This window comes from Bufo gargarizans, chromosome 4 (genome assembly GCF_014858855.1).
Source record: "Bufo gargarizans isolate SCDJY-AF-19 chromosome 4, ASM1485885v1, whole genome shotgun sequence".
NCBI lineage: Eukaryota > Metazoa > Chordata > Amphibia > Anura > Bufonidae > Bufo > Bufo gargarizans.
Window position 1 is genome coordinate 84,575,952 of NC_058083.1, and position 21,290 is coordinate 84,597,241.

The window sequence follows — 21,290 nt, forward strand, 5'->3', positions numbered from 1 at the left end:
GCTGATCACATGGCCTGTGATGTCACCAAAGGTCTTTCGCCTCTTCCCAGTTCAGGATTGGACCGGAGTCAAGAGGAGAAGGAGCCTAATAGTGATGTCTGTACAGGCGAGGTAAGTGAAGGGAGAGGTAGAAAAAAACTGGGAGTTGTAGTTATTTAACTGGGATGTATTTTAGGGCTGAAGGGAGGGATGTTATTGACATGGAACTGTGTGCTTGAGGTGGCTGGGGGAGGGAGGGATGTTATTTACATGGGACTGTATGTTGAAAGTGGATGGTGGGGGGGAATGATGTTTATGTACATGGGACTTAATGTTTAGGGTCCGTTCACACTTGCGTTTGGTGATCCGCTTGTGAGATCCGTTTCAGGTCTCTCACAAGCAGCCCCAAATGCATCAGTTTAACCCCAATGCATTCTGAATGGATGCGGATCCATTCAGAATGCATTCGTTCGGCTCCGTGCGGTCCCCCGTTCCATTTTGGAGGCGGACCTCAAAATGCTGCAAGCAGCGTTTTTTGTGTCCGCATGGCCTTGCGGAGCCAAACGCATCCGTCCTGACAATGTAAGTCAATGGGGACGGATCCCTTTGCATTGACACAAAATGGTGCAATTGTAAACGGATCCGTCCCCCATTGACTTTCAATGTAAGTCAGGACGGATCCGTATTGGGACTTAGAAATTAAAATCTAATACAAACAAATTGGTCCTGAACGGATGCATTCGTTTGTATTATATCGGTGCGGATCCGTCCTGTACAAGTACATGAACGCAAGTGTGAAAGTAGCCTTAGGGGGTGATGTTTACATAGGATTGTGCGTTGGAGGCGGCTGGGGAGGAGGTGATGTTATATACATGGGACTGTATGGTGGAGGGAGGATTATAACTGCAGGGGGCACTGCAGATCCAGGGGACATTATAGGCGTTCTTATTACTACTGGGGGCTCTATAGGAGGGTCTTGTAGATCTGCCTTATTTCTACTAAGCGCACTATGGGGGCCTTATTACTACTGTGGGGTCTGTAGGGAGCTTTATTGCCACTGGGGGAACAATAGGGGGCCTTATTTCTACTAGGGACTCTGTGAGGGTATTATTAATATGGGAGGGCATTGTTGAGGAGCATTATCACGGTTGGGGCAGTGTTACTAATAAGGGCATTCTAGAAGGGAATTACTATTGGTGGGACTATGAGGAGCACTATTACTATGGGGGGCAGTAATGTTTCTTTAGGATAGTATTTGGGGGTATGAGGGGGGGGGGTTGAGGTTTTGGCATAGAAAGCAGCAGGATAACACTGTGGGGACTCCAGTTGGGGGATAATGATAGAAAGTGAGGAAGCTAAGATGTCTGTGTGTCACACTCTGCAGAGACGAGGCGGCTGAGAGAAGTTGTCCAGACCGAGAAGACGATGACAGAGAGGAGACGTCACCTGGAGGCCCTGGATGTGACAGGTAAGTGCCGCTGTATAGCAAGTACAGCATAGTGCGGGGGGGGGGGGGGGCATATTTATTGGGGCTTGTGCCCCGGATCTTTTGAGACCCTAGCAACGCCCCTGGCCTGATGGTTATACATGGTGAGACTTGCACTAAGGATCGTGACAATTATCAAGAACAAACATTCATTTGAGTAATAATTGCAGTTAAAGAGCATTGTTTAGCAGGATCAATCCTATTAAATCAGCTACAGATGAAACTTGAAAAATTAAAATATCGTGCAAAGTTCATTTATTTCAGTAATGCAACTTAAAAGGTAAAACTAACATATGCGATAGACTCATTACATGCAAAGCGAGATATTTCAAGCCTTTATTTGTTATAATTTGGATGATTATGGCTTACAGCTTATGAAACCCCAAAGTCACTATTTTGAGGTACCCTTTGCTCAGGGGGTATGGATTAATTAGCTGACTGGAGTGTGACACTTTGAGCCCAGAATATTGGACCTTTTCACAATATTCTAATTTTAAGTTGCAATACTGAAATAAATGGACTTTTGCATAATATTCTAATTTTTCGAGTTTTACCTGTATACTGTCTGGTAGGTTTGATCCTACTGATTAAAATGATGTGTTTTATAAAAAAAATCATCTGCAGCATTCCTGAGAAAAAGGACTTTTATTCTTTATACAAATGAGGGCTTCAGTACTCCAATCGCTGTGGCCAGCAGTGGCATGCTGAAGAGCCAAAGTGGGACTAGACTGAGATCATTGCACTGAAGCCCTCATTTTCATTAAAAAAATAAAACTATATCCTAATAGAAGGTACTTTCCCTGATCTTTTTGACCACTTTTTTCATCCACTTCAATAGACGATCTCACTTATTCCAAACTACTGACCAATTACAAGGAATTTCCAAACCATAGCTCCATTAGTAGGGAACTTACATGCTTTAAGAAGCCAGCTGTGTGTCTTCTACCTGTCCCTAAACTTACCATCTCTCTACGATCTATAAAACTCTTTTCATACCTCTTCCAACAGATGCTATCTAATACCGTGAGGCTTGGGAGAAAGATTTGATGTGACATTTTCCCCAAATTTTCTTCATATTTATAAAAAGTGGTGTGGCTTGTCTTGTTGTATTACACTTCAGGAGTCTACCTAGAACCTGGTTAGTAAATGGTATAAAATACCTGTGGTCCTAAATAAGATAGACAGTCCTATTCCCTCTACATGCTGGTGGTGCCTTTCCCAGGTTGGAACTTACACTGATTTATGGTGGGATAGCGACTTAAAAGGAATGTGTAAAAAACAAACAAAAAAAACTGCCAGTTAAAACCTGATAGCGACACATACTGCATCCTTTATTTCTAGTTTGCATTTATTTTTTTATTACTGATTTTAAAATTCTATTTTCTGAACATGATTATGGGGGCAGCCATCTTGCCACCTGGGCTGTTTTTAACAGTATTTAGAAAGCATTTCAAGAATTGCTTTATGTCAGTCACATGGGCCATAGACACAGTGGTCAGGAGGGGACCTCAGTGACTTCTATGGGAGCATTATCTAAGCAGCTCTGTGACCTGTGCAGAGGTCATTGTACAAACAAGGAGTAGATAAGCTCTGACAATCACCTATTGTGAATGGAGGAGGTGATATATGTAATTCTAATCCTTCCTGTAATGATAAGGAGATAACTGTAGTGCCTATTATTCTTTGTGGCCACTGAGAAAACTGCATGATTTTATGGTTTTTGTTTAAATATAAATATTGAAAATGAAAAATATCATCAAAAATTCTTTTAAAATGTATTTAACATAAAAACATGATTTAAACAATAAACCATTGCAAAGATATGTCCAAATGCTCCTCCACTTATTCCCATAATGATTAGGGATGAGCGAACCCGTGGAAGTTCAGGTTCGCCAAGTTCGGCCAAACTTTGGGTCAAAGTTCAGGTTCAAGATCCAAACTTGACCTTGAACCCCATTGAAGTCAATGGGGACCCGAACTTCACTTTATTATTTTCCGTTATAAAATGGTTATATCTGAAAATAATAGCATTCTTAAGACAGAATGCAAAATGCGCAATGACATCACTGCGCTCTCCCACGTGGTGAGCGTGGTGATGTCATTGCACACATCGCAGGTCCTCTGGCAGGTCATACTGAATGATGATAGAAGAGACTGCTGCAGCGCAATCAAGTGGATGAGGTACTTTTTTTTGTTTTGTTTTGTTTTTAAACCCGTAAATGGCTTTATTCTTTTTCATTCTGTCTTAAGAATGCTATTATTTTCCGATATAACCCTGTTATAGCGGAAAATAATAAAAAATCACCCGAACCCGGACTTCAGTGAAAAAGTCTAGGTTTACGTTTGCTGATCCCTAATATTGATCTTTTTTAACATTTAGCCCATTTTCCCAGCCCAATTGGTCCCAACTATTACTAGCTGCCAAAGCTGTAGTTCCTCTGTACTGGTGAGACACATCTACTCCCCCAATCTCCCACTGTTGGCAGAAGATACCACCGATCTCTACATTCAAGAAATTGTATTATTTTGATTAGCGTATTTTGATTGAATTGACAAGAATTTGGGATCCCTGGCTAAAATTTGCTCACACCCGGCTAATACTATCCTTATACAGTGATCTTGTCCTAAACACCCTGACGGTATGATGCCATTACCATGCCCTCCTTAAACCGCTATTCTTGCTGGACCAGTCTGACATGACATCACATTCCACAGTTCTTATATGTTTGATTTCTTATTTCTCTATATGAAAGCTTTACATTGATATGCACAAACATATTATATACAAGACTGTTCTTTTTTTGGAATGCTGAGACCTATTTTCATAAGACAGATATCATAGTAATCTGCAGAATAAACTCTTCCATGCAGTATGTCTAGTTTATTAGGGTTGATTCTGTTTCTGCTGACAGGCGCCCTTTAAGTGTCACGTGGAAAGGTGCCATGCTTATCTTTTATGTGGCACATAAAGTCATCGTTGTTGGGCTGTACATCGTCCTTTGTTAACAGGGATGTGCTGCCCACAAACAATAGATCGGTATGGGGTTGATTATTCGTACGAACGTTCGTCCATGATTATTGTCCCAATCCAGGGCCTTAAAGGATGAGGGGAGTAGCTATATGGGGTGCAGTCTTTACTTGGGCACTTCTGCTGGAAGGGTTCAGAAAAAGACACCTGTACTAAAAGTACCATAATAACAATCTGAACATGCTGGGAGTTGTAGTTCTCTCCCCTTCTACCTCTCCCCATGTAATGTCCACTGTCCAGGGCCTTAAAAGATAAGGGGAGTAGCTATATGTGGTGCAGGAGTAGCAGTCATACATTACTTGGGTACTTTTGCTGGAAGGGTTCATAAAAAGGCACCAGTACTAGAACGGTAGATGATGGACTTGGTTACACATTGTGCAGTGGGGGTCAAGGTTTACACCTCTGCATATTACTTGATCCCATATGAGATAAATGACAACTGCTCATATTCAGACTGAAAAATAACAGCTTACGGAAAATAATAAAATACTCATTTTGTTACCTCCTTTTCATAGTGTCCTCATTTCATCGTCTTAATTTTAGTGTGTATTTTAAGCTACTGGTATACTAGGAGAGCACTGTGCTTCCTATGCTATTGTGTCTGACCTTGTCTTTGGTTAATTGCTGGCATTATTAGCTGACTTGCAGCTGGCTCTCGGTTATTGCTTATCTTCTGCCTGATTACATCTATTATGTATGTATCATGATGACCTTCAGGGAAATGTTTCTATGTTGTTGTTTTATCTTAATGAAATAATATAAAGCTGCTGCCTATGAAACCCTTAAATAGAGGGTTGGTAGATCCCCTAGGAGAAGAGAAATGATCTACTCCCCATAGAAATTAATCTCATGACCTTCATTTCTTGATACTGAAGAACAGCAGTATAGTTGCCATATGTAAGTACAATGGGGGGAAATTAAAACACCGTTTTACCTTGAGGAGAAAATGATGGCATGACATGGAAAAATGATGGTCAGACAAAATACTGCTAGTGATGAGCGGCATGGGCAATATTCGAATTTGCGATATTTCGCAAACTTTCGGCCGAATATTCGCCATAAATTTGCAAATTCGAGAATTCGTGATCTCCAGTCATTATTTACTTGATTGCAAAAATCGGCCATTTAATATATTCACGATAAAAATTTGTGATTAGAATATTCGCAATCAACACTAAGGGGTAGGCAACTTTCCTATAGGTTTCTAGGGATGTTGCTAAGCGCCAATATTCGCAATAAATTTGCGATTAGAATATCTGCGATCAACACTATTCGCGAATACGAATATATAGCACTATATTCTAAATATTAGCAAATTCTCAAAGTGACGATATTGAATATTCATGCTCAACACTACATACTGCTACATTTGGCATTCAACATTTTCTTCTTTAAAGGTTCTCCAAAAACTGCATCAATTGCAGCTTGATGGACCCAAGAATAAGAAGTATATGACTGCCATAAACTTTAGACTGCTGTTGGCCAAACAAGCTATTTATAACAATCCACTCCTTTATACACATGTGTGCTTGGCTTAACTAAGCATGCATGTGTTCTTAAAGGGGTTTTCCAGGAATTAAAAAAATGAAAATACTTAAATATTATTTGATGATAAATATATTACCAAATACCTTTCATAAGTTATGATGGCTTGTTTTGTCTAAAGAGCAATCATTAGGACAAAAAAAATGTCCGCCGTCCTATCAGTACACATAAAACCTGTCCTAATCACACAGCAGGACAAGTTACTTCACCACAATGAGCCTCAATAGTGCCGCCTCCTCTCTGCTCTGCTTGACAGGAATCATGATCCTGAATACAGGTGAATCTCTGTGGGAATGGAGAGGATGAGGAGACATGAGAGGAGGGTGAGGTGTGGCTAATGAGCAGCAGCACTTGTTTATAGTCTCCATTACCACAGCAACACATTACCACAGCCTGTCCGTCCTCTCTGTACTTCATGTCTCCTCATGAACTAAATTCCCCAGAGACTCAGCTAAAGTTCTTATCATCTGTATTCAGGATCATAATCCCTGACAAGTAGAGAGGAGGATGAGGAGGCTAGATGTGTACCTGCAGATTAGGTTGATAAACATCTGTCCATATCTGACAGCTTGCCAAGGCATGAGGTGTCTGCTTGATAGACATGTGCAGGCAATGGCTGTGATAGGGGCACAAATCAACCTGTTTCACTGACTAACTATCGGTACACATAGCACACCCTGACTGCTGAAGTTGCTCTACACGTTTCACCAATAATGGCTCACCAGGAGCACAACCAAGAGCATTGCTATTTACAGGGTACAGTTTTGAAGCAAACAAGCCACCGGCCCCATGTGCAGAGGCCACGGCAAACAGCACTAGAGTGGCCGTACGCGGCTGCCAGAATGCGGGGATTAAGAGGAGGAGGTTCCTCCCCTCAAAGAGGTCGAGCGCCTGGGCCAGCCAATCAACAAGGCTGGGGCGTGGTCCAGACATGGTTAAGCCCCGCCCCTCACATCAGCCAATCAGCGGAGCGATCTACCCAGGATGTCAAAACATCACATGTTATAGTTCGTAGGGAATAAGACGGCGGTCTATATAACAAATGAGCAGGAATCAATGCAAGAAAGGTAAGGTGAGAGCTGTCAGGGGCTGCTAACCCACTCACAATCGTAACAAGATCAGCATGCCCCTGCATAGTGTACCGAATAAATGATGAAAATACATAAAGCACAACCTTAGTTAGCTTAGTAAAAACAATGGATCGCACAATTAGATATAATAATTGTGCAATAAACCAGATGTACCCATGCTACATTTGGAAATGATGATCAATATATAGGAGCAACGGACAAACCAGGACTTAGGTCGCTCTAGATAAAGCAAGTAAATGAGTTGTAATCATTAAGTCCCTAAATATCCACTGTGTTTCTTTCTGTAGCAATTTTTTATCCAAGTCTCCACCTCTTGGGAATCTTCTGATTACTTCCACACCTTGGAATTTGACCATCCCAAAGTCCTGATTATGTTAAGAAAAGACATGTTTCGCAATCGGGGTATCCACACCTTTACAGATGTCGTTCAGGTGTTCCCCGATCCTCCTGCGAAATTCACGCGCCGTTTTTCTCACATATTGTTTACCACAAACACACGTGGCCAGGTATACCACCTCTATTGTATGGCAGTTGATGAATCATCTAATGGTGAAGGTTTCACCCGTGACAGTGCAAAGTTGTCGAATTCCATTTTACTTCCTGACCACACAATCAATACATCGTCGATATAACGCAGCCACAAACAGATGTGCTCTGCCCAGCTATTCTCATCCCCAAACACTATTTCACGTTCCCACCAGCCCAGGTATAGGTTGGCGAAGGTAGGCGCACATGGACTACCCATCGCCACCCCCCTGAGCTGATGGTACGTGCAACGGTTTCCTAGAGAACTCCTTTAAAGGGCCGCTAAACCTTGAAAAACAAGAAAAATATATGCAATCTGCTGCAAAAAGCTGTTAAATATCCTGCTGTCAGTGAAGGGTATTCTCTCTATTCATCTCCATCTTTGGCTAGAGACCGACTTTGTGCAGGAGCAGAGCTCACAGGAGGCTTAATGCTGCGTTCACTTTAACAGACTCTCAGACGCTATGAAAAAGTATGGAAGCTGCAAAACTTCAGCAGCATCTCACAAAACCTCCCAGCCTTTTAAAGGTGCTCACTCCACTCCAGCCAATTTCATTTCAACCAATTTACCCATTGAGAGAGAGCTCAGCAGTGCACAGATTGCACCTGTTACTATATAGGTGGAGCACCTGTACTGTGTGTATATGACAGGTTAGTGGCTTTCCTCTATAAGTTATGTCTTCTGATAGCCCATAATAACATCCTAGAAATGATGGGAGTTGTATTTCTCTCTTATATCGCTCTCCATGTGATGACCACTAATGCACCATAATAACAATCTGGACGTGCTGGGAGTTGTAGTTCTCTCCTCTTATACCCCTCTCCATGTAATGTCCACTCATGGCCCCATAATAACAGTTTGGACATGATGAAAGTTGTAGTTCTCTCCTCTTATACCCCTCTCCATGTAATGTTTAACAGTCGGGACTTACTTCGAGTTCCAGTTTTTGCCTCTTATACCCCTCTTCATGTAATGTCCACTGATGCCCCATAATAATAGTCTGAACATGTTTGGAGTTGTAGTTATTTCTTCTTATACCCTTCTCTATGTAATGTCCACTGATGCTCCATAATAACAGTCTGAGCATGCTGGGGGTTGTAGTTCTCTCCTCTAAAACCCCTCTCCCTATAATGTCTCCTGTTTCCCCATAATAACAGCCTTACATGCTTGAATAGTGACAACTATCACTAGAGGAAGATCTCTGAAGATTTCTGGCATGTGGGGAACTATATACAGTCATGTGAAAAAATTAGGACACCCTTTGAAAGCATGTGGTTTTTTGTAACATTTTTAATAAAAGGTTATTTCATCTCCGTTTCAACAATACAGAGAGATTAAAGTAATCCGACTAAACAAAGAAAACTGAAGAAAAGTCTTTTCAAGATCTTCTGTAAATGTCATTCTACAAAAATGCCTATTCTAACTGAGGAAAAAGATAGGACACCCTTGCCCCTAATAGCGAGTGTTACCTCCTTTGGCTGAAATAACTGCAGTGAGACGGTTCTTGTAGCCATCTACCAGTCTTCGACATCGGTCTGAGGAAATTTTACCCCACTCCTCAATGCAGAACTTTTTCAGCTGTGAGATGTTTGAGGGGTTTCTTGCACGTACAGCCCTTTTCAAGTCACCCCACAGCATCTCAATGGGATTCAAATCTGGACTTTGACTTGGCCATTCCAGGACTCTCCATTTCTTCTTTTTCAGCCAATCTTTGGTTGATTTACTAGTATGTTTTGGGTCATTGTCATGTTGCATGGTCCAGTTCCGCTTCAGCTTTAATTTTCTAACTGATGGTCTCACATGTTCTTCAAGCACCTTCTGATACACAGTAGAATTCATCGTGGATTCTATGATGGTGAGCTGACCAGGTCCTGCTGCAGCAAAGCAGCCCCAAACCATGACACTTCCACCTCCATGCTTCACAGTTGGTATGAGGTTCTTTTCTTGGAATGCTGTGTTTGGTTTACGCCAAACATGTCCTCTGCTGTTGTGTCCAAATAATTCAATTTTGGACTCATCTGTCCAAAGAACATTATTCCAGAAGTCCTGGTCTTTGTCAACTTTATATCTGGCAAATGTCAGTCTGGCCTCGATGTTTCTCTTGGAAAGCAAAGGTTTCCTCCTTGCACACCTCCCATGCAAGTTAAACTTGTACAGTCTCTTTCTGATTGTAGAGGCATGTACTTCTACATCAACAGTAGCCAGAGCCTGCTGTAGTTCTCGAGATGACACTTTAGGGTTTTTGGAGACCTCTTTTAGCATCTTGCGGTCTGCTCTTGGGGTGAACTTGCTGGGGCGACCAGTCCTGGGCATGTTGGCAGTTGTTTTGAAAGCCCTCCACTTGTAGACTATCTTCCGGACAGTGGAATGGCTGATTTCAAAATCTTTTGAGATCTTTTTAAATCCCTTCCCAGACTCATAGGCTGCTACAATCTTTTTTCTGAAGTCCTCTGACAGCTCTTTTGCTCTCACCATGGTGCTCACTCTCACTTCAACAGTCAGGAGCACACCAAACTAAATGTCTGAGGTTTAAATAGGGCAAGCCTCATTCAACATGCAGAGTAACGATCTACTAATTATGTGCACCTGGTGTGATATACCTGTGTGAGATCTGAGCCAATTTAAGAGGGAATACATGTGAGGGTGTCCTATCTTTTTCCTCAGTTAGAATAGGCATTTTTGTAGAATGACATTTACAGAAGATCTTGAAAAGACTTTTCTTCAGTTTTCTTTGTTTAGTTGGATTACTTTAATCTCTCTGTATTGTTGAAACGGAGATGAAATAACCTTTTATTAAAAATGTTACAAAAAACCACATGCTTTCAAAGGGTGTCCTAATTTTTTCACATGACTGTAGGTGGAGCACCTGTACTGTGTGTATATGACAGGTTAGTGGCTTCCCTCTATAAGTTATGTCTTCTGATAGCCCATAATAACATCCTAGAAATGATGGGAGTTGTATTTCTCTCTTATATCGCTCTCCATGTGATGACCATAATAACAATCTGGACGTGCTGGGAGTTGTAGTTCTCTCCTCTTATACCCCTCTCCATGTAATGTCCACTCAGGGCCCCATAATAACAGTTTGGACATGATGAAAGTTGTAGTTCTCTTCTCTTATACCCCTCTCCATGTAATGTTTAACAGTCGGGACTTACTTGGAGTTCCAGTTCTTGCCTCTTATACCCCTCTTCATGTAATGTCCACTGATGCCCCATAATAATAGTCTGAACATGTTTGGAGTTGTAGTTATTTCTTCTTATACCCTTCTCTATGTAATGTCCACTGATGCTCCATAATAACAGTCTGAGCATGCTGGGGGTTGTAGTTCTCTCCTCTAAAACCCCTCTCCCTATAATGTCTCCTGTTTCCCCATAATAACAGCCTTACATGCTTGAATAGTGACAACTATCACTAGAGGAAGATCTCTGAAGATTTCTGGCATGTGGGGAACAGGCATTTTATCTCACTGAATATTGCCACAAACCCTTGCCTTGTTTATATTTGTATTAGTGTTGAGCAAATCGAAGCATACGAAGCGGAATTCAATCCGAAGTTTAGGAAAATTTGATTCGCTGCAAAGCAAAATTTCCTGGCGCTTTATGGTAATGAATCGATTTTTCCTAAAATGGTATCTAAAAATAAATAAATTATGCTCACCTTATCCACTTGATTGCCGAGAGGCCGTCTGCTTCATCTTGATTGAAGAAAAGCCACCAAAGGACCTGGGGCGAGTGTGAAGATGACACCATGTGATCACTCTTGCCGCACATGGTAATGTCATCAGTGATGAGGTCACCGAGCGTAGCCAGTGTAATCTCATGGTGACATCATCACGCTCACTGCAGGTCCTTTGGTGGGTTTTCTTCAATCAAGATGGGAGAGTATGGCCTCCCCGCGAGCAAGTAGATGAGGTGAGTATAATTTATTTTTTCTTTAACCCCGGATTAACCCCCTGAGCATCTGAATGTGAGTCTCAGATGTCACAATCAGTGTTGAACACAGCATCTGCAGGGTTAAATGAAGGAGGGGGCAGTGCGATTGCCTTTCCCCATCATTGCACCCACTCCATAGAATGAAAAGTGATTTGTGACTAAGTAATTTGTAAAAAATTTGATTTCTTGACAAAGTTTGGCGAAATATTTCTAAACTTTGCTCATCACTAATTTGTATGTAATCGAGTGGGGAGGGAAATTTATCTTGGTAGATTTAGTATTCTGCAGTATATTCCAACTCCACATTGTGATAACCCAGATTTCCCAGGTACCTGAAAAGCAAATCTGCCTAGCTTTGGCACTATTTAGAAGTGGCGAGAGGGATTTATCTTGGTAGATTTAGTATTAAGTAGTCTATTACAGTTCCACATGGTTCTAACTTGTAACCAACAACATTTTCTGTACAGTCACCAATATGGTGATGCAAACTAACTGAATTCAACAATAAAGTACCATTTCAGCATAATTTACTTGGTAAAGCAAGACGCCAATGATTTCAAAGGATTGAGTGTTGTCTACTTAAGAAAATCTCTTCTTACATTGTTGGTCTCTGTTTAGATCAGCATTTTGGATAGGGAAGATAGTAAGAGACTGCTTTGTTGTTGAAATACTACCTCTGGATGAATGTCAAGTCTGCGATAATGTACGAAGAAGTGGGACTTGCCTTATAACAGTTATACATACATAGACAGGACATGCACACTCAACAAAATTAAAACACACATGGTCCTGGGAATCTCATGGCTGATAGTTGTGGATTGAGCTTTTGTCCTTCTGAATGCTGCAGTATTTTGGGTGGGAAGTTTGCATTCTGATATCCTTGCCAATAACACCAGAGGGTGGTGAAATAGCGCAATTAGCTTTTTTAATATCTATTTGTAAGACTTTTGGAGAAACACCTGCAGTATATAAAATTGTACATGTTTATCAACAGTGCAAACATCCTCCATGTAACTACATTGGCAGACCTGAAGGACACCATTTCATTTCCAGACTACAAGGTTCTCCCTTTTCCCCACACTTTTATTGCTAAGAGTTTCTCTTTGTCATCATCGGAGAGCATTCAATCAATTAGAGGCATATTATGTGCAGAAACTTCTATTCTAGTTCCCTCTTGAGCCCCTTTTTCAGCTTTTTGAGTGTACATTAGCACAGTCATTTCAGGGACCTTTGTTGAATATCACATGGCTTTCAGATTTCCTACATTATATACAGGTTTGAAATACGACTTGAGTTTAATCATAAAGAAATGCATTAGACTTTCTCTGAAATTCTTCACAATTTATGTTGAATGTCAGTCTTCATTGCAGTTGTCCTGCATTAGGCTTCAATGACAACACAGTGTTAAAGGGGCTGTCCGGGGCTTAAAGGGGTTATCCAGGATTAGAACAACATGGCCCCTTCCTTCCACAAACAGTGAAACACCTGTCCATGGGTTGTGTCCACTACTGCAGCTTGGTTCCATTGAAGTGATTGGGGTTGAGTTGCGATACTGCACACAACCTGTAGACAAGCGTGGTGCTGTTTTTGGAAGAAAGTAAACATGTTTTTCTAATCCTATACAACCCTTTCAAATATCAATAACTTATCCTCAGGTTAAGGGCTTGTTCACACCACCGTGCCGTTTTTTGCGGTCCGCAAATTGCCAATCCGCAAAAAACGGATGCCACCCGCGTGCCTTTCCGCAATTTGCGGAACGGAACAGGAGGCCCATCATAGAAATTCCCATTGAAATTAATGGTTCCATATACGGACCGTATGCAGAACGCAGAAAACAGCCCGTATACGGAACGCAAAATACGTTCGTGTGAATGAGCCCTAAAGAGGTTGTGTCATCTGAAACAAAGCTGGAATATCACTAGATTATGCCACCAATGTCTGATAGCTGCAGGTCCCACCTCTGGGACAGCACCTTTCTCTAGAAAGGAGGCTTGCAAAGTGAAGAACAGAGTGCCACGCATGCACAGCCGCCCTCCATTCGATGCACTTGGCAATTTTTGGAAGTCCCATAGAAATGAATGGGAAGCGCACGTTGCAAGCGTGGATGCGGATCCGTTCACTTTTATGGGGCTGACTTAATAGGTAGAGAATTCTGCCCAATAATGAAGTGATCTGTCTCTTATGTCAGACAACTCATTATGAATAGCACTGCATTAGAATCACAGTATTTTGTCTGCACAGTCATGCACAGATCAGAGGCACAGAGCTGTAATACAGTGTTGTACAAGCTTACAGAGATGTAGTATGGTACCCAGTGTAGTATATGGGACCATACTGTACCGCCATTGTCTGGGTGGCATGACCATAAGATTACCGTCATCAATATAAAAATAATTATATTTTTTTCCATTTAAGAATGTATTTGAACAATAAATAAAACCATTTCCACACTTGTGTCATTTTTGGGGAAGGAGTTATGACACGGGACAAATGTGACTATTTAGGTCACTTTTAATGGAAGGCCAAAAGAAGCTAAATTTTTTTGTTACAGCAACTGAAGTTCGTACACTTCAGTTGCTGTAACTAAGCCATTTCATGAAATAACTGGCGAAAAGCTAGATCCATTTGTTGATAAGAACTAATATTTCGACTCCAAAAAAAAAAAAAAAAAAAAGTATTTTAAGTTCTTCATCAGACGATACAGGCAATTAAAAACATGGGACAAATACGTCCCTTGGTCCTCAAAGGGTATCATATTACAGAACTTTGCTTGTAGGGGACAATGCCTTCAAAGTTTGCCGCACGCCATGCTTGCACAAATTTCATGAGTGTTTGGGCATTTAGATCCTTGTTGGCCACTTTCCCAAAATGGCTGCGGAGCAGGGCGGGAAGTAGAGTGTGAGTTCAGACATAACCGGACAGGCACATTTATTGTCATGTAGGTAGAAAAAAAAAAGGATGTCTCACAAGAACAACCCATTCCATTTGCCATATTAGATTATATGGAGCACATGCGATCCTTTTGTGAAAGAATAGATTGTTACCCAACAGATTCTGCACCACCGATCTGGTTCTCCTGGCAGGACTCTGTTTACCCATCTGCGGCAGTGATGTCATGTTGACAACATGTAACCACTGCAGCCAATCACTGGCCTATTCGTTGCACTGCTGAGGCCAATGATTGGCTGCAGCAGGCACATGTCCACATGATCTCACCGCTGTAGCTGGGTAAACAGAGTCTGCTAGGAGAACTGGAGGGGCTGTGTGGGAGCTGACAGGTAAGTAACGAGCTATTCTTTATTGCAGTTGAATCACATTTGGTGTTCGGGATCCTTTTTAAACTAGACAACCCCTTTAATCATTCAGCAGAGGCACCAACAAAGAGCAGCTTCTGCAGAAAAGCCAAGTATGTTTCTAAGCCGCAGCCATATAATGAGCTGTAGCAATGACAAGATGACCAGAATGCTCTGCTCCTAATTCCTGTTTTCATTTTCATTTGATTAACCACCTGTAGCAAACACTTCTATTATTCTGCTATCTCTAAATCTTAAGCTGCCCGAGGTAACGCAAGGGATTTTACCAACCCCATGTCTCTTTTCTACAAGAAATTTAAGGGGAGGACACAGGCGAATAGTGAGCTAATTACTTGGGATTGATTTTAGAATTAACCTGGATTTCAATCCCTGCTCGAGCAGGATAAGAGGAAAAAAATCAAATGTTATTAAAAGTACGCAATTAAACCAGAAGAAGATGAAACACGTCTTGGGGGTTCTAAGATCGCTAAACCTGACAATAGGAACAAACAAGGTGAATGATACAGCGGAAGAAGAATGGCAATATTCTTAGGATTCTGTTACATGGCCCAATGCCGGCTCGGTAACGAGTGTCATTAGACAATCGGTACTTGTTTAAAGGGTCTTTATCATGGCTCGATCCAAAATGAAAGTGGGAAGAATGATTGTTAATACGATGGTTCATGCCTTTCTCCCTTTTCACTTTGTGGTAGTACATCCCACTTTACTCAGGAAGATATGCTGCCAACAAAAAGCAATTTAACTTGCGACATGAATCATTCAAGCACCTGATAAACAATTTTTTGGGGTGATGGGCAAGTTTTTTGAGTGACTCTTTCACATGTCCGTGCCCATGATGACTACAATTTGTATATAGTTTGCATTGTCATGTATTTTACTGTTTGCTTCTGGCTGTAGTTCCCAGAAAGGAATAGATGGCAAAGGGGCAAAGGTTGGCAGGAAAAGGGCTAACCACCCTGTCCCTCCCCTCTTTTGGGCTGGTCCTGCTTTCTACCGAGAGGGTAAGTTCCTGTCCAGAGACAGAAGAGAGAGGAAACACATTGCAGAGCTCCTGTCCTGTTACAGATACTCCAGGAAGAACTACTCAAACCTTCTTCAAATAAAGTCTTGAGATGGTAGACAGCAGTGTGAAGTGCTACAACCAGCAAAGACACCCATCACCCAAGATACTACTAGGTCAGTACAACACAAGTGCTAAATTGCCACCATCCAACCTGCCTCCATAATCCTTACTGGTGCCAGAGAGGTTTGCACTTAGTCTGCTGCTACTGAATGTATTTGAGGTTCTACATTGCACTTAGTAAGAAGACTTTGTTACGTTTAATACTGGCCCTATTCTTCAGTATTGCATTTCCATTGCACCAAACCCCAAGAAGCAATGGACTGACATCGTGACACAACACTTCATGAGATCTACTACTACTCCCATCCTCTACACAGGCTCCTCAGGGACTCGCTGCATATTCGTGATGATACTCATGAAGGTTTTTGGCTAGGTTCATGTGTCCTCTACTAGACTGAAAACTAGTTTCCAGCGCAACTTCAACCAATGGACCTTGAGAATGACTGACAGAACACGCATGCCATCTGTGCGTGTCTTCTTGATTTTTCCATTGACTGAGTATGGCAGTTTCATTTTAATGTTTGCAACATCTGGCCCCTAAAATTTAAGGCACCCAATATGCCAATGGGAAGTTGTTTGGAGCTACATTCCCCACTCTGATGCTTTCCATCAGAGTGGCCTGCTGCAGCGTGATATTGCGAGATGTACCTACTCTTGCAAAAACAATCTATATCCGGAATCCAGCAGGACATTGCAGACTTCAGAATAACTGAATGTGCAAAGATCCTTGACAATTCTATAGAAAATATATTTTGAATGAGCTGAATACTTTACAAGTGTAAATTTTATGCGGCAGTGATCAGCGATCCATGGGGGACACAGATGATAAATTGGAAGGGGTCAGTAATCTTTTACATTGCAAATGTAATTGCAGCATTTTAATATAAAACATTTCTAAAATAAGTGGGCAATTAAACAATTGTTCAGGCAAAACTTAGTGCTATAAAAACATTATAGGAACCTTTTTTGTATATGCTGAGGCAGCATCCCTGACTGAGTTTCCTGTGTCCTTCAAATATTTAATTGTCCTCGATTAAGACTGAGATATGCTTTTCACTTACATTATTAATTATGTAGCTTTCTTATAAGTGGACATACAATTCTGCTCCTTGAGGTTATAAAGCTTTCTCAACTTTTTGGTGCCATCAGTAACAGTGGCCATACGACTTAAATAGCTGTCTATTGATCATTTGGCCAGCAGCTAGTCGTTCAAAACCTCCCTTACCCTATACTGTACACATATACCTTGTGCTCAGCTAAGCAGATGTGTTCTTACAAGAGGGAGAGGAATAAAACAGCTCAGGCATTTTGAAATCCAACATGAATGACCCTTCTTTTCCCTGAAATCTAACACTGAGCGAGAGTCGAGTCAACCCCAAACACATTAGATAGTTTCCAGGCCCACCTAAATCATCAGTTTCAGTCACTTTTAATTACAGGGCTAGGTTAAATAAGTGGGAGAAATACATAACAAAATTGACTGGGGATCCTTTGGCCACACCTCCATCTATATAGAAAGGCAGTTTTCTAAGTGTTTTACACTAATGACCATCAACATTTGATCGATTGGGTACCGACTACAGGCATCCCTGCCGATCAGCTGTTTGAAAGGGTTTTGGTGCTCTAGTAAGCAGGGGGGAGAGAAATCTTTTCCTAAATCAATGGACCAGTGACATCATGTTCATCAATCACATGGCCTAGGCACAGTTCAGTCACATTCAAGTGAATGGGGATGAGCTGTGATACCAAGCACAGGTGCTATCCAATGGACAATGCTTTTCTTGGTTAGCTGCGAGGAACAGTGGACTCTACAAACAGCTGATCAGAAGGGATGCTGGGAGTTGGATCACCATAGATCAGATACTGATGGCCTATCCTGAGAATATCAAACACTCGGAAAACCCCTTTAATGACATCATACATTTTGGCGTCCTTGCATACTCAGGATATATCATCAATAAGCTCTAAAGGTACCCATACACAGTCTAAAGAGGATTAAAACTGTTGATTTTAAACAAAGAGATCATTAATCAGTTAAACTTTAACAAAAATAATTATTTGCTGACAGACCCTGACCAATGACAGACCCTAATTGTTTGAAAAAAAGTCAGCCATGTTTGAATTTTTCATCCAATAGTCATATGAAAGATCTTTTGTTCAAAGACTGATCACTCTTGGCTAAAACTTCATTCTTTGAAAGAACGTTCCAGAAAGATCAATTGTTCTCTACTATTCCATGCGACCACAGCAGTCATTCACTGGCCTCAGCGATCAGATGAGGTAGTCAGGCTACCTGTTCACCCTCCTGCAATGAGTTGCCCAACTACCCTATTGAGTGTTGTGGCCAACTTGTGTCAGGTGTCATGGCTGGAGCAAAAGAGCTTGGGAAGTGAGGGGGTTTGAGCAGGTGACATTTTATTACAATCCTGGCCATCAGCTCATTTTCTTGAAAAAACTGTTTAATCCCAGATTTGGCATCAAATGGAGTTGTTTTATACTGAACATTATGGGCCAATTATTGTGTCAAAGCATAGGGCCACCAATGGATCATCTGGTGCTCTGCTCAGTGTTCCCTGCTTTTCTTCTATAAGTCCTCACCAACTCAACCAGAGAAACCTTTTAACTGCAATATGATCAATTCTGTAAGGATCATTGTTAGGCATCAAGAGCATACTCAACACATCCACAAGCAAGTTTCTTGTTTTTACCTTTAAAAATGAATCCAAGGAGCCATTTTCCATATACTCTGTAATTATCATGACTGGCTTGCCTGTAAGGATTGAAAACATTTCACAAGGTTACTCAACAAGTCTCATAAAACAGGTGACGAAAGGTAACAGAAACTGGAAGCTCTGCAAGAGTTAGATGCCTACAGAGTTCGCATATACATGCCTTAACATAATGCAACATTTTCAGTTATCATTATAAACATTTAAAGGGACACTTTCATAAAAAAAAATTGTAATTTTAAGAAAATCAATACATTTTACAGACATTTTGCTGGGAGTTGTAGTTTCACAACAGCTGGAGTGCCGGGGGTTTCTGATCCCTGGTCTAGATAATGGTGCCTACAGATGAGCATTCCGTGTTGGAGCACAATATCCCCATTATGGAGACTTCTGTGCAGGACCGCATGGCATTATAATGATTTAAAATGCTGTGTGTCTCTGACCGACCTCTACTGTACTGATTTGTACTGATGGCATTATGTGAGTACAAATCATTACAAATGGAGGTTGGGCAGAGACACAGATCATTATAAATCACTATAATACAACGCAGGCCTGTCACTGGAGAATGTCTATAGCGTGTTTCCCAGTGTAGACACGCTCATCTGAAATTAGCCTTATTGTTCACAAAACTTCAGAAACTAAAAATATTCAGTAGTGTTGGTCGAGCAACAAAGTGCTCGGGTGCTCGAGTAGAACACCTCAGGATGCTCAGTTGCTCTACAGAGCACAATGAAAGTCAATGGGAGAACCCGAGCATTAAACCAGGAACCCCCTGCTCTGAAGAGCGGAGGGTGTCTGGTTCCCATGAAAAAGTCATAAATTGATGGAAACACCACTGAAATGGTTCGGGAACAGCATGGGAAGGATGTCTGGATGCATCTCGGACTCCCAGGTTGCTCCTGGGAATGATGTTGTCCGAGTAGTATGTCACTTTTACAGACTGACAATAATACGCACAAAACCAAAGATAAAATCGATTTTAGAGGAAAAATTGTTAGGAAACATTCTTTCCTGTATATTTACTTGTATATATAGTGCAAGAGCTGCCACTGCTACAAGGAAGAGGCACCTGTATATCACATAAAGGAGGGCCTCATTCACATTGTGGTACAATTGTTCAGGTAGTGGGACTCCTACACTCATAAAGCCTATGCACTAATTGAAAGGGCTGCCAAAAATTACATGGAACCGGCACTCCAATACACCCTTTATTACACATAAAGGAGGGCATCATACACACCCTGGAAATTTTTTTGATTGATGGCCTGCTAGTGACCCTCAAAAACTATTGGAGCAGGGGCCTGCTGATCTGACCATCTAAAACATTAGGGCAGGGGCCTGATGCTGAGCTGACCCTCTAAAACATTAGGGGCGAGTGCCTGCTGATGATCTGACCACCTAAAACATTAGGGTTAAGGGTCTGCTGCTGAACTGACCATCTACAACTTTAGGGGTGAGGGTGTGCTGCTGAGCTGACCCTCTAAAACATTAGGGGCGAGTGCCTGCTGCTGATCTGACCATATAAAACATTAGGGACGAGGGCCTGCTGGTGACCCTCTAAAACATTATGGGCGAGGGCCTGCTGGCGACCCTCAAAAACATTAGGAGCAAGGGCCTGTTGGTGACCCTCTTAAACATTAAGAACAAGGGCCTGCTGGTGACCCTCTAAAATATTATGGGTGAGGGCCTGCTGGTGACCCTCAAAAACATTATGGGTGAGGGCCTGCTGGTGACCCTCTAAAACATTAAGAACAAAGGCCTACTGGTGACCCTTTAAAACATTATGGGCGAGGGCCTGCTGGTGACCCTCAAAAACATGGGCGAAGGCCCGCTGGTGACCCTCAAAAACATTATGGGTGAGGGCCTGCTGGTGACCCTCTAAAACATTATGGGTGAGGGCCTGCTGCTAAGCTGACCATCTAAAACATTAGGATCGAGGGCAGCCTAATAAGCATGTTGATATGATCGAGGAGGAGGAGAAGGACGAGAAAAGGGAGATTGAACCATATACCCTGTTTAGTGGTGGAAGGGGTGCATGGGAATACAGTGTATTCAATACACCATAAAAGCCACATTTAGAGTGCCTTTATGTTCAGCATCTTTCGTCTGGTGGAGTAGAGAAGTCAGGGGCAATCCAGGCCTTGTTCATTTTTATAAGAGTCAAACCGTCAGCATTTTCAGTTGACAGGCTGATGCGCTTATCAGTTATTATGCCCCCAGCAGCACTAAATACTGTACATGCTCTGACAAAATGCTGGTGCCAAGGCAGGCAAGCACCTCCAAGGTGTAGAGTGCCAGCTCGTGCCACATGTCCAGCTTGGACACCCAATAGTTGTAAGGCACAGAGGGATCACTGAGGATGCTGTCACGGTCTGCTACGTACTCCTTCACCATCTTCCAAAATGTTTCCCTCCTTGCGACACTAGGCCGCGCATCAGGTTGAAGGTGCTGGCGGGGAATCATAATACTGTCCCAGGCCTTGGACAGTGTTGCCCTGCCTCTGTTGGAACTGCTGTGTGTTCCCCTCGCCC

At 41.9% G+C, this 21,290-nt stretch overlaps 1 protein-coding gene across 1 annotated transcript in view; it reads right to left on the reverse strand.

The window, feature by feature from the left end:
• The window catches only part of LOC122935232 (ephrin type-A receptor 3-like), a 63,074-nt gene extending 44,137 nt beyond the window's left edge, over positions 1-18,937 (reverse strand). The window contains exons 1-2 of the mRNA XM_044290994.1: positions 18,916-18,937; positions 18,736-18,797 (exon numbers count right to left, since the gene is read on the reverse strand). Coding sequence (XP_044146929.1) covers positions 18,736-18,797; positions 18,916-18,937 — 84 coding nt within the window. The remainder of the gene's footprint in view (positions 1-18,735; positions 18,798-18,915) is intronic.
• Between the last annotated feature and the right edge of the window lie 2,353 nt (positions 18,938-21,290).